The sequence below is a fragment of the Phymastichus coffea genome, unplaced genomic scaffold (genome assembly GCF_024137745.1).
Source record: "Phymastichus coffea isolate CEN01 unplaced genomic scaffold, Cenicafe_Pcof_1.1 PCOF00016, whole genome shotgun sequence".
Lineage (NCBI taxonomy): Eukaryota > Metazoa > Arthropoda > Insecta > Hymenoptera > Eulophidae > Phymastichus > Phymastichus coffea.
The window spans coordinates 2,107,299-2,121,192 of NW_026706827.1; the positions used below are offsets into that span (position 1 = coordinate 2,107,299).

Here is a 13,894-nt window from a genome sequence, read left to right on the forward strand (position 1 = left end):
GTTGAAAATAATACCAACGCGAAGAATGACGAGTATACTTATGTGAATTATTTTTGTGAAGGAATAAGAACGTTTTCGTTGGACACTATTCGCTATGAAACAGACAAAGATCTAGTTTTGAGTTTAGTTAAGAAGTATTTATTGCAAGGGTGGCCTAAAGAGGTTCATGACAAATTATTACCTTACAAACGAAAAGAATGAGAGTTAACATTGGAAAATGGTTGTGTTATGTGGGGTTATCGTATTTGTGTACCTTCAATTCTCAGAGAGGATATGCTAAGAGAACTTCATATTTCACACATGGGTGTTGTGCGCATGAAAATGTTGGCTCACTCGTATATCTGGTGGACAACGATGGATTTACAGATTGAAAATAAATGTAAGCAATGTGAGTTGTGCCTTGAAAGTGTTGCTAATCCACCTAAAGCTTCGTTACATGTTTGGAGTTGGCCGGAAAGTTCGAAAAATGTTTATTGTAATTTTAGATAGTCATTCTAAATGGATTGATATAAGGGAATTAAATAATATAACTTCTGAAACAACTATTGATGTTTTTAGAGACTATTTTACCACTTGGGGATTACCAAATACACTTGTTACAGACAATGGTCCAACATTCACTTCTAAGCTATTTGAAGATTTTATGATTTCTAATGGAGTCTTGCATCAAAAGACTGCACCTTATCATCCAGCAAGTAATGGAGCCGCTGAAAATGTTGTAAATACTTTTAAGGCTAAGATTAAAATACTAATTAAAGAATTTTCATCGAGAAAAGAAGCTTTAGCTAAATATTTGTTCCATTATAGATTATCTCCACACTATACAACAGGTGTAAGTCCAGCTGAATTGCAATTGGGAAGAAAATTTCGTACACGATGGGATTTATTGAAAGAGAGAATCAGAAATACCGTTACTCTCAAACAGCAAGAACAGAAAAAACACTTCAGAGGAAACAGAGATATAACTTTTGATGAAGTTGTTATGTCTAGAGATTATGCGAATAATAATTGGCGGAAAGCTGAAGTTAGTGAGCAAGTTGGCCCGGTTACATATAATGTCACGACAGATGATCAACGTATATGGAAACGTCATGTTGATCAATTGCGAGCTTGTAATTTGTGAATGCGAAATAGTCATACTTCAAGAACACCGGAAAAATGTGGAAGTTCTATTTCTATTGTACATCAGAGTAATTCGAATGTCAAAGAGATGTCGGGTGTGTGTGAGAATGATGTGGCAACGGCTGCTAGTAGTGTTAGCGATCAATCAAAAATTTTACAAAATACTTGTAGTCCGAAATCGCATGTTGTTATTCAAGATAATCATGTTCAAGAACAGAAAACCGCTGATGAAGTTCCAACTTTACGACGTTTATCTAGAGTTATTAGAGCTAGGAAAATTCTTGATTTATAATGATTTATGGTTGTTGGTTTTTGTTTATTCTTAAGGTGAAGGAATGTAATGTATTGTTCTTAGTTACTTCTTAGTTACTTGCGTTATTAATAAATGAATATCGATTCTTGATTTAATAACTTGAATGCGGCTTTGAGTTTAGTCGTACACTAACCGTTGAAAAGAGATCACGTTTGTATCATGATTCAATAAACTATTATTAGATTATTATTCTTTGTCTATTCATTGAGATACAATAATAGCTTTATAATTTAGGAATCTTAGATAATTAATCTAATAATTGCATTATAAGATTAGGAAAAACCGTTACATATATGAAAAATGAGTTATAATTCAAATGTTATTAACTAATTTAAATATTCATTTTTAGAAAATACTTCTAAATTGAATCAACTATAAAGTTATATAAAAATTTATTAATTTTCTATTGTAAATATTATAATATCACGTTAATTCACTTTATTAGTTAATAACTTTTGACGACACTATTTGTGATAATTGTATATTCTATAAAATCAACAAATAACAAATTTTGTAAAGTTTACATATGTTAAAAGCTTAATATTAATGATTATTTACTTGTAAATTAAGAAAACTCATTACTGAAAATTCGCGAATGTCTCTCGAATGTTCAATGACATCTCTCCTGCAAAAAAAAGCGGGAAAATCTATGTATAAATAGGCCCACCTTTGCACAGGCTAGCATTCACTTCTAGCCTTGCAAGGTGAGCGCATGAGTCTGAATAAACTTGGCTAATACCTAAGTTCTTTCTCTCATTGTAATTAACTGAATTAACTAGCCGAATTATATCCTATCCAAGAAAGACTTTAGTTCTGCTTATGGGACAATTCGCACCATAAGAAACTAGGGCATTGTCTGACTTTCCATAAAACGTTATACTTATTTATATATATTTGATTTATTGATTATTGTTAGAATACATTTGATTTATCTATTTATTTTATTAACAAGTAGAGTAAAATTATTGGAAACAAATTTTTACTCATTAGCTAGATACGAGAGTTCGAAATATTATTATTCATAAGTGATACGAACATCACACGGTATATCATCAGAGTTACGCGTAATTAAAATAGGCAATATTATCAAACTAAAAAATTTGTTTTATGCTAACAGTCTTATAAACATGCTTATATAGATTATATCTAATGTAATGATTTTCGTTAACTAAGAAGTATTATTTTTACCGGTGAAATATCTTTTACTATGCAGAAATGCCTATTTACAAAATTCCGTCGGCAATTTTTGCTTGTGGGAGAATGTTGTCTAATAACATATTTAAATACTAAGATTTAGAATGCCTATACTTGAACATATGTTTTTATATGATCAAACAAATAGTTTGTATTATTTAGTTGTTATTACCGACTCAGTACGTGTAAAACTCAGTAATGTAAATTATAGAATTTCACGTGAGGGAGTCGATGGAGTTACATTTTAACCTTTTCTGATAATTTTTTGTAATGTAAATCGAAAATTTTTGTTTACCTGAAGTAATTTAGTAAAATCTAAATACCAAGAATTTAGAAACATCAAGAATTTATTTTTCCAATAGCAAAAATTTTATTTTTACGTCCAGTTTGTACTGCCCTGTCGGAAATAAATTTATGCATATAATTGCAGTGAAGAAATATGAACATAAAATAACTTTTATAATCAGTTATTTACAGTTTATAATAGTTTATAAACGTCAGATTTTAGACACTATAACGGGGTTCCTGCTCAGCTTCGCTCGAGCGGGACACGCTATATAAAAGTAACCGCGGAAAAGTAGATGAGTGACTCTCCAGAGCAGCTCGGTACTCCTGCACCGGGTGTCCTGGGTCCAGCAGCTCAGTTGCCTCCTTTTCTGTCAGAAAGCTTGGCCCGCGGAGAGTGTCGTAGGCTACGCGTGAAGATGCGCGACGTCCAAGAAGAGAGATTCGCGCGTGTACAGTCGCATACACAATTACAGTCCAAGGAACAGGGAGTCAGCGGGCAATAAGCACTCGAATATGATTAAACGCGGATGCGTGTAAATTTTAATTAGCAACAAAGGAATACATATTATCAAAACGATCGATATAAACAAAGTTAATCGCAACGCAACAAACTCGCAATAGCTTGACAGTGAAGCGAACGGAACTGCGCACGCGCTACGCGGTTAAGGTCGCGCAAGCACTCGCTCTGTTGTGAGCTGTGCACAATGGCGACAGCGAACCGGCGCGCACCGTTCGAACGAGGAGGCGACAGCGCTTAACCTCGTCGAAGCAGGTAGCAGCAAAATCGCCTCGCAGGAGCCGGGTGTTCACGAACGGCAAACCGCACTTATTCGGTTGAAGTACGACGAATATACAAAAGCGACAGCACACTCGCGGAGAGAGAGAACATGCCGGTATCAACTGTGGCCGCGGCGCAACGTGTACAAAAGAAAAAGGCGAGCGTAAACGCGCGGCTTAGTTAACGCAAAAAGGGAGAGAGCGGTATAGAGAGAGAAGACAAGCGCTAGACCTGGTACTTACAGTATCGCCGCTTGCACGCTTAATCTAACCCGCGGACCAAGAGCGTTAAGTAGCGGACTCGCTTCTGTTGCGTATTCGCTCTTGTCGTCGATGAATTGGCGATGACGCTTCTCCCCTGATAGGAGCGGTGCTGATCGTCCGTAGTAGGCCTCTGCTTCAGCTCCGCTGTAGCGATATTCTCTGCTACCTTCTAACGCTAGTTCTTCGCGAAGAAAAGCCGGAAAACTTGTGGCGACTCGTGCGAGGAGTCTTAGCCGGTCGCTGATTGAAAGCCAACTGTATCAATTTTCGAAACTCTCTCTCTCTCCTCGCAAGGAAGCGTCTCTCCGCGAGGTCCGCGCCGCGAGTCGATATCGATTATCGTACGCCAGTCGCGTCGCTTACCAGTTCGCTGACGTCCGTAATGCTGTAACTATTCAAACGATATGATAATTTATAATGTTTATTAAATATATTAGTTACTGGCTTCTTGGGGAGAGAGAGACATAACGAATATACAAGCGATTCGTTATAACACATATAATTGTTATTATCAATTTAATTGAGTTATTAAATGTTATCAACAGTTATTATCAATTCATAACACTTATTAACAGTTATTTTCTTTTATTATTCGTCGCAAAAAAATTGGGTTCGCGAATAAAAAAGCTAGTAAATGATAACATCTAAAAATAACTGTTAGGTTGGTAAAGTAAACTGTTAGTAAATGATAATATCTGAAAAAAACTTTTTATTTTTGTCAATATATGTTACTGACAATTACTTTGCTGTTACATTGGAGATCATGTAGTAACTAATAGTAGCTGAAATTAACTGTTCAAAACATCTAGTAACCAAATCTCAATAAATATTTATTTTGATGGATATATAAAAATAATAATTCATCAAACTGTATTAAATGTTATATATTTGAAATTAATAATTTTACATGAAAATGAAATAGAGTATCAACTTATACAACTAGCAATTGATCCTTTTACAAGAGAACTTATATAATGCTGACGTTTACATTTAGTTACGATACAAGATCTACGCAGTTGTGAATAATGTATACAATGAGTGTCGTTGGAATCTAATGAAATTCTTTGTAAATTTATTATGTCTTCTAATTTCTCATTTCTCAGTATGGAAATATTTGATGTACACAACAATTTGAAAAAGACAAAGACGTCGTATTTATTCTCATAATTTATTAAATTAATAGCAATAATGATACCAAACTTTTTATCTTTAGTTTCAAAGACAGAGTCGTTTGTCTTTTTGCTGTTCGAAAAACCGCAAGTTGTATATCTCACATTTCCATATAATATTTTATCATATTTTTCACATTCATTTATTATTCATTTATTTTATTAATATCTATATTATCACTAATACTCAAAATTTCTTCATCGCAAAGTTCTTTCGTTTTTCCTACTCCTAATAAAACACAGTCTTTAATTTTTAGTGCTTTCTGAAGGTGATTACTACGCAATTGATTACAAAAATCTATTGATGATTGAGTTATAAATTTTTTAGTTTCTAATTCATAAATTGCCTGGTAAGTTGCTAATCTCATTACAATTTCTTTAGCAACGTTGCAATTACCTTTCTTCATTCTTAATAAATTTTTATTTTGATTTTCAAAAGGAAACGTATTTATACACCATAATGGGCCCCAATTTCTTACAGTATCACATATATGTAAAAGAAGATGGACATTGTAATGCATATATTCGTCTCCAAAGTATTTACCGAAATAAAATACAAATTTTACTAATAATTGTCGAGCAGTTTCAAGGTCATCAAACGATATGCTATCTTGAAATAGAATATTCATGGCTGTAACGAACATAGCTAAGTGATTGATATACTTTCTCGGCGGAAGTCCGTTTAAACACGGTACAGCGTAGTACAAAAGCCAAAAAAGCCACTTGAAGCCTTCCAGTTGTTTCTTTCCTGTATATTTTGTGGAACTTTTCCAATACATGTTGGAGGTCTGATTGATAGAAGGCGCTTGTTAATAATAGAAGTAGCAGCAGGAGATCCAACATAGTATTTTGCTTTCGTACTTGACATTATAATGTTTGTGTACAATTCAGTCACACCAAGCAATGCAGAGTGCATAAAATCTACAATTATACCATTCACCATGTCGAAGTGTTTCAAAATAATCAAACAAGATGGTCCCCATACTCCAACTGTGTTTTCCTTATTTGTATGAGCAGCAATCATTTGGCATTTAATGCTTTCAGTTGTTCGCCTCTTAGGAACATTTTGCATCATAGGGTATTTCTGAACTCCATTGACATTCATAGTCGGATGTTCGCAGAAAGTACATCCATAAATTCCATTAAACCTCTTCATGTTCAACACAGCACATCGTGCTACTGAATCAAGACAGCATGCTAAAGGAAACAATCTAATTTTAATGTTTACATTATTGATAAATTATTTGACGCCAAATTATTTGCTTCGTTTATATGTTCATAGAAGGTTCAACTTCCAAAACCCATAAACCTGCCAACACCATACATTTTTTTCTGACTTCATCTGGAAATTCGTGTATCATTAAAAATATAGGCCACACTGATAAAGTTGATTTCATTGACGGTTGGCAACCATCTGTATTGAACGTATACGAGTATGACAAATCCCAAGGGCTGCTTAATATGTTACTATTACAATCTTGGTAATGTGATCCGTCATAAATATCTTCTAAATTTTTTTCATATTGTTTTTGTCTATGAAATCGTTTATCAAGACTTTTTCGTATCACTGGGTTAGAAAATAATTCTTGCAATTAGCTTTTTATATCTACTTCAACAAAAAAAGATCCCAATGGCGGCTTCGATGATACTGTATTATTACTGCAATCACATGGCGAATTGGGAATTGATTTTGACGAACTTCCGAAATATTTCTTACATTCGCTACATATAATATGATTAGTTGCAACGTCAGCATTCACTTGCATCAATTTTTTAATCATATACGTTGTAGTAGGAAACATATCTGCTTTAAAAATGAAATTCAGTACCAAAAAGATGTCTATCATTGCTACCCATGTTAGACAATGTTTCTTCATTATGCTCATTATAATTAACAATACTTCTCCAACAGATACATTTGTACAATCACAAAGTTTTCCACTCAATAGCTTATTGCGTTTTTTATCGTTAGATAAAGGAATGGTAAGACTTTTCTTAGAATATTCCGCCGCCTAAAAAAGTTAATTACTATTGAATATGAAAGCTTATCACATTTTAATAATTTACAGTAAATTTCAATAAATACAATGCGCTAAAGTAATGTAATAAAAAGTTTACGTACAATATGTATGTCTTGCACATTTGCGTTACAAGACTTGCTGATAATGGATTTCTCTGAGATTCGTGGATCGGCATTATCCTGAAATTAATTGAAAGAAAAGTTATGATCTTAAATAATTCTTAAAAAATTTATCCATACTTATTGACTGGTCGAAGAAAGGAGCACAAAACGAATCTTTTTGAAAATCATCTGGTTCTCCTTTTTCATTGGCCTTTGAATTAATATTTATTGCTCTTTTTTTTATAATAACATGTTGATCGAGGAATCTTTTGTTGAGAATTTATAAAATAATAGGTCTTGTATGGCCTGAATGTTTTTTTAACATTGTAGACTTGTGGTCTAATAATAGTCTAAATCTATTAAATCTATCTATCTAATAATAGAATAAAGTCATTATTTACTATTAAAGGTATTATTACAATTAGTCTGGATTTTACATTCATTTTGGAATATACTATGTATATTTTCCTGTTGGTGACTATTAATAACCGATAGTAACCGATAATAACTGTTAATAACTGTTAATAACTGTTATTAACTGTTATTAACGGTTAGTGTCTCTTACTTGTATTTGTCGACTTACAATTTTGAATTTTTCAATTTTGAAAAATTATTATAAATGTTAAAAATTGTTATTATCAGTTACTGTCAATTATATACTGTTAGTAATTGTAAATAACAATGTATTACCTTTATTAACAGTTATTAACAGATATTTTCATTTATAAATCATAAAAATATTTTTTTTTTAAATGCTAATAATTGTTAATAACTGTTACAAACTGTTAGAAGCTAAAAATAATTGTTATCAATATTTATATGAGGAAATCCACGGAACCTTTGATTTTTGTGTTACTCAAGGACCTGCTGAGGAAAAAATTTTTTTTCTATGTCTATCAGACGTATAAACCTCCATTCTAGTGTATAGTTATCCAACTAAATCATTTTTGTAGGTTCAAAAATTCTATAGACTTAACTAGAATTCCAAATATAAAATCACTAATAAATCGCACATTTTTAAACGTTACTCTTGATTTTTTTTTTCGTTTTCTTCCTATAACTTTTTGAGGGAGCTTCTAATCGGTCTAAAAATTTAACACAACCTTTTTTTTTATAAAAAACTTCATTATCATTAAAGTTTCATTAGTGTGCCTATCAATCTTTTGCCATGGTATGCCCTTAAAGTAGCGTTACTTGGTTTTGGGCCGCGGACTTTTTTTTTACATTTTTACTTACAACTTTTTGAGGGATGCTAAGGTTGTAATTTGGATTCGACAAGCTATTACTGCGTCTCCAAAATCGACGTGCCATCAATAATGACTAAGTTGTGAATCAAAATGTTAGAAAATATCTCGCGTAACTTTTTGGAAAATTCATGTTTTTTTGGAGGCACAGCTCCAATTTCAAATTAAATTCACTCAAACATCTTGTAATCGCTAAAGTTTCATTCAGGAAGTATACTATCAAAATCCTGTTTCCGTACGTACGTGCCACGTGTGTGTACGTTTGTATACAGTATCGTGATTTGTCATTCTCGAGAACAGTTGCAAGTGAGTGATCGTGTATGGCACAACGCACAGTTAAACTATGGAAATAAGAAAATGGGTAAGTAGTTATATATTGCATAAATTATGGAATGTGCAATCAATTCGTTTTTTTTTTCATAGATAATTCTTGTATAATGCGAAAACAATTTTTACTTTTATTATTTTTTTTGTATTCGACAGACTGTGCTGACAAAACCAGAAAAGCCAAATTGCTTCTAAAAAGACAAAAAATAAGAGAGAAACGAAAGAAAAATTAAAAATCTCTACCAAACGTTTATGTTTATGTTGACGTTAGTTAATAAAATTAATTATTACAGTATTTTGAACGTTTTTTCCAGAAATTTTTTCATAATTTATAGCAATCGAATCAAAGAAAATCGATTCGTATGTTAAAAAAAATTTTTTTTTGATTTTCTGCTATAACTTTTTGAGGGATGGGTAAAAAGGAGTTACGCGGGTATATTCTACATTTGTAGGCTACAAGAAACACGTCTGTATAGGTTTTAGAAGTGTGCCTCTAAAAAAATTTTTCGATTCTACTTTTTCGAAAAATCAACGGTTCCGTAGATTTCCTCATATGTGTCTAAAATATGACGTTTTAAAACTTTTATAAACTGCAAATAACTGCATATTACATTTACTAATAGTTTGTCGCAGAAATTGTTTCCGACAGGGTGCACGTAAAAATAAAATTGAGAATTAAATATTCACTTATTTTTAGAATTAATCATATATTTTACATAATTTCTACCATAATTATGAAGACAGACAATTGTAAATGATTCATAATATTTCGTTAAAATTCTACATTAGTGAATGTTAAAAAGTAAGAAATAAAAAGAGCCTAGGGACTGCACTTTTAATATCTCAGGTATAATCCTTTCCTCATCTGTTCAGAAAATGTCTGCTACACATGTTTTTATTAGCATTTATAAGTAGTGATGCGTGAGCCACCTGGGATATGTCATCATTTCCAATTGAGCAGTGCAGTGAAGTCGCAACACGCTTCAGACAATAGATACTTTTCATGTTTACGTTTTTACTCAATCCAAGATGAGAGCGCAATCCGCTTATATCGCCATTATACTCTTGGGAATAGCCTTTCAAATTATTAATGAAAAAATTACTAATGGATTGACGCAACTTTTACTATCTAGTCTATCTCATGGCACATTCTTTCTCCCTCTCTCTCTCTCTCTCTCTCTCTCTCTCTCTCTCTCTCTTTCCGTATTTTTCTTACTTATTTGAATTTCAATTTGTATTGATTTTTACAGGTAAGACTTACAGTGTTAGTTTTAGATGAGAATGTTTTATAAATGAGCTATAAGATTTTACTAATTAATAGAATCTTGTACTTATTTAATGTTAATAATTTGATAATTTTTTAGCTTTTATGTATTTTTTAATATATCTTCATATATAGCTGTTACGTCCTGAGACGTAAATGTTTCTTCATTTTGATTTCATCAGCAATCGATTGAAAACGAAATAATGTATAAACGACGAACGGCATTTTTACGAAATACAAACTCAGCGAAATTAATAGATAAGTAGTCCGAAAATTTGGGGCGCCCGACATTTTGATTTTCTGATTACTCAACACATTAATACGGGCCGAAGAGTCAATATAAAAACAGAGACTTGACTTTTCGGCAGCGGATTCGCGACGCGCGACTACTCAATAGCATTAAAATTTGTTAAAGTTCTTACGAGCTGATTCGCGAAGCGCGACGGCCGAATAACGTACAATTTACCTATTGTTATTTTTTTGAGAAATCATTTCTGTCTTTGAATAAATAAATAATTACTTAAATCGAGTGTTCGTGCATCATTACCGACCGACCTCATATATACTCCATCGAGATAGAGCTAAGCAGCCAATTTAACTCGAAATAATAACCCAGGTAAGTTCCTGTCACTATAATAATTTCTAATAAATAAATGATCATACATATTCTAAAACTACACGTCACGGCTACGTAGTCGCGACATAACAATTGGTTCCGGTACTAAATGGGTGTTTGTTTTATATAATAACATTCTAGATGAAATCACATTTTAATGAGTAACAAAAACCTCTCTAGCCCTATTAAAGCAAAACGACTCACGCGGCTTCAGGTAAAAAATAAACCAGAGTTGGGAAGTGATATAGTGCAACCGAGCACATCCGTTATAGATCCTTTCAAACGATCAAGAAAATTGGTACACTCTCCTCCTAAAGGAATTAGTAGGGAACACCTAACGAAAGCACGGTACAAGAAGTTCAAGTATTTAATACGTTGGACGTAAACAACTCTGTAGAAAATCCACTTAAACGATTAACACAAAATTTTGAACACTCAAATTCATTATTAGATTTGGACTTTACTCTTGATCAGAATTACGAATTTTCATTTAATAATAACGAATACACAGATATTGGTTGTATTTGTAACTAAGAGAGTATTTGCAAAGACGCGAAACGTACAATAAATACGAACGGAACGGACAGACAAGTAGTACTCTATAATCCAATCATTCAAACAAATAAATTTAAACAAGTCGATAACGACGGTGTAGAAACAAGCAACAAAATGACGCAACCGTTACGTTTACCGCTTAAATACGATGCAGATTTAGTTCCAAAGTTCGATGGAAAAAATATGACAACTAATGAATATATTGAAAAATTGAAACACGTAAAAACAATTGTTTCTGAGTTAGATGAACCAAGTTTAATATCAATTCTGAAAATTAAATTGGGCGGAGAAGTTTACAAAGCATTAGTAAACATCAAAATAGATAAGATAAATGATTATATCAAAGTGATAAGGCAGCTATTTCCCTCCTTTGACAACATTCATAGTTTATATGGGAAATTTACGGAAATCATCCAAAAACAAATGAACCTGTCTTAGCATATGCAAACCGTTTACAGGAAATAGTTTTGCAAATTAAAGAAATGAAAAAGTTAGAAGCAGACGTAACTGACGAAGATTTCAAAACGTACGAAACAGTATTAAATGCTGACGCGTTAAAAATTTTTAAACAAGGTTTACAACAAGACATTCGTTTAGAATTAGGAAATCACATTAATTTGGGTACTGCTTTACAAGACGCTATTGAAATTGAAACAAACTTAAAAAAACAAAGATTATTGAGGGGTGATATCGCTAGTTCTTTTCATAGTAATGTAGACTCGGTTACTGCTTCAGCAAATGTTACTCACATATATAATTGTCAAATTTGTCAGGACTATAACCATGAAGCCTTATTTTGTTACAAAGGAGCTTGTGTATATTGTAAAAACAAAGATCACCTGTCATACAATTGTAAAATTGTAAATAAAAAAATCGAATTGATATGTAAATTCTGTAATGCTCAAGGGCATTCTATAGACGGTTGTAAATTTAACAGAGTCAAAGGAAATCATTGTCAATATTGTCAGGTGATGGGTCGTACGGTTACATAATGCCCATTTATTATAGAATTTGAAGTATGTTGGAAATGTAAGGAAAGCGGACACGCCCCGCACAACTGTTCAAAATCTTTCAAATCAGCGAACTTTTGCGCTGCTTGCGACAGCAGCGACCATACGATACGCAATTGCCCGAATGTGACATGCAGGCGTTGCAATGAAAGCGGTCACTCAGTAAAATATTGCCCAAACGCGGACGAAACGAAAGAATGTAGATTTGCAATGTGTACAATCTGTAAAGAAAAAGGTCATGAAGCCAATAATTGTGAATTGGCAAGAATCCTGGTTAGCTATAGTAAGAACAATAGAAGTAACGATAATAAAATCAGTTCAAAAACAAATTCTAGTGACGATAAACGCAGAAATGGAAATTTTAATCACGATAACGGACCTTCACGATTCAATAATTTTGGGAAAAGAAATAATAACACTAAGTGTGATTATTGCCACATAAATAATCATATAATTGACAATTGTTTGAAATTGAGAGCTTTAGAAAGAAATGCAAAAACTACTAGTATTTGTACTTATTGCAAGGAATCAGGTTATAAAGTCGAATCATGTCCAATTATAAAATCACTAGAAAATAACCAAGAAAAATTTTGTACAATTTGTAAACGTACCGATCATACAGAGTCGACTAGTTTTAGACGTAATAATCAGGGAAATTAATAGATTCTTCCGAACATGAGTGCACGGAGGAAATAAATAAAAAGTCACTCGCTGCAGAATTAGGAGACGAAAAAACGACAACACGAAACATGGACATTAATGACCAAAATGAAACTCAAGCATTAAATTTAATAGGACAATATGAGTCGCAAACCAAAACGGAAAAAAATAATAAAGTATGCCTCCAAAATGATAAACAAAAGAAACTTTATAATGAATATAATGACAATATAGAACTTACAAATATTATTGAAACTAAAATGCCAATGTATTTCCTAAAATTAAAAAATTTGTTACTATACATACAGGTGTAACGGCGGTTCAAAAAAAAAAGAGAGAATAAGACAAAGAAAAAAAATACCGAAAAAATGCTCCCTTTACGTTATTTTATTGCCAAGAGTGTGGTAAAATAACGCGAAGTATTGCTACATTGCCAAGCGTGTGGTATAGCAAAGCTTCGATCCTCCGTCGCCGAAAAAAGGAATTTCCCGCGATAGTGGTAACGCACGTCCCGGTTATTGTCCGCAAGGATAGACCAAAAAGTGCGCCTGAGAATTGTTTCGTCGACCGACGTCACAAAGGTACCGAATCCATTTTCGGGTGTTCATTTTAATTTACTTATAGATAGCGGAGCTCAAATCAATATCATAAAAAGCGATTGTATACCATCAAACGCTATTTTGGACTCAGAAAAAATTTCATTATCCGGTATTACTGATAAAACAATTCAAACATTAGGTTTGATAAAAATAACAATTAATGGGTTGTTAATTGATTTTCATATTGTACCAAGAGAATTTTCAATCCCTTATGACGGCATTCTTGGCATACCTGTTCTGAAAGAAAATAAGTTAAGATTAGATGAAGGTATTTGGAAATAAATAGTAAGAAAATAAAACTTGTATCAATACCGTTGACTCAAATGAACTCAATCGTTTTTACCGAAAACAAAAAGAAAGAGGAATCAAA

The 13,894-nt window shown here is 32.6% G+C and overlaps 1 protein-coding gene across 1 annotated transcript; it reads left to right on the plus strand.

The window, feature by feature from the left end:
• Positions 1-273: 273 nt before the first annotated feature.
• Positions 274-1,414, plus strand: LOC131675114 (uncharacterized protein K02A2.6-like). The gene is made up of 3 exons (XM_058953958.1): positions 274-388; positions 486-1,032; positions 1,135-1,414. The coding sequence occupies exons 1-3, from the start codon at positions 274-276 to the stop codon at positions 1,412-1,414; spliced, it is 942 nt and encodes a 313-aa protein (XP_058809941.1).
• Positions 1,415-13,894: the final 12,480 nt, after the last annotated feature.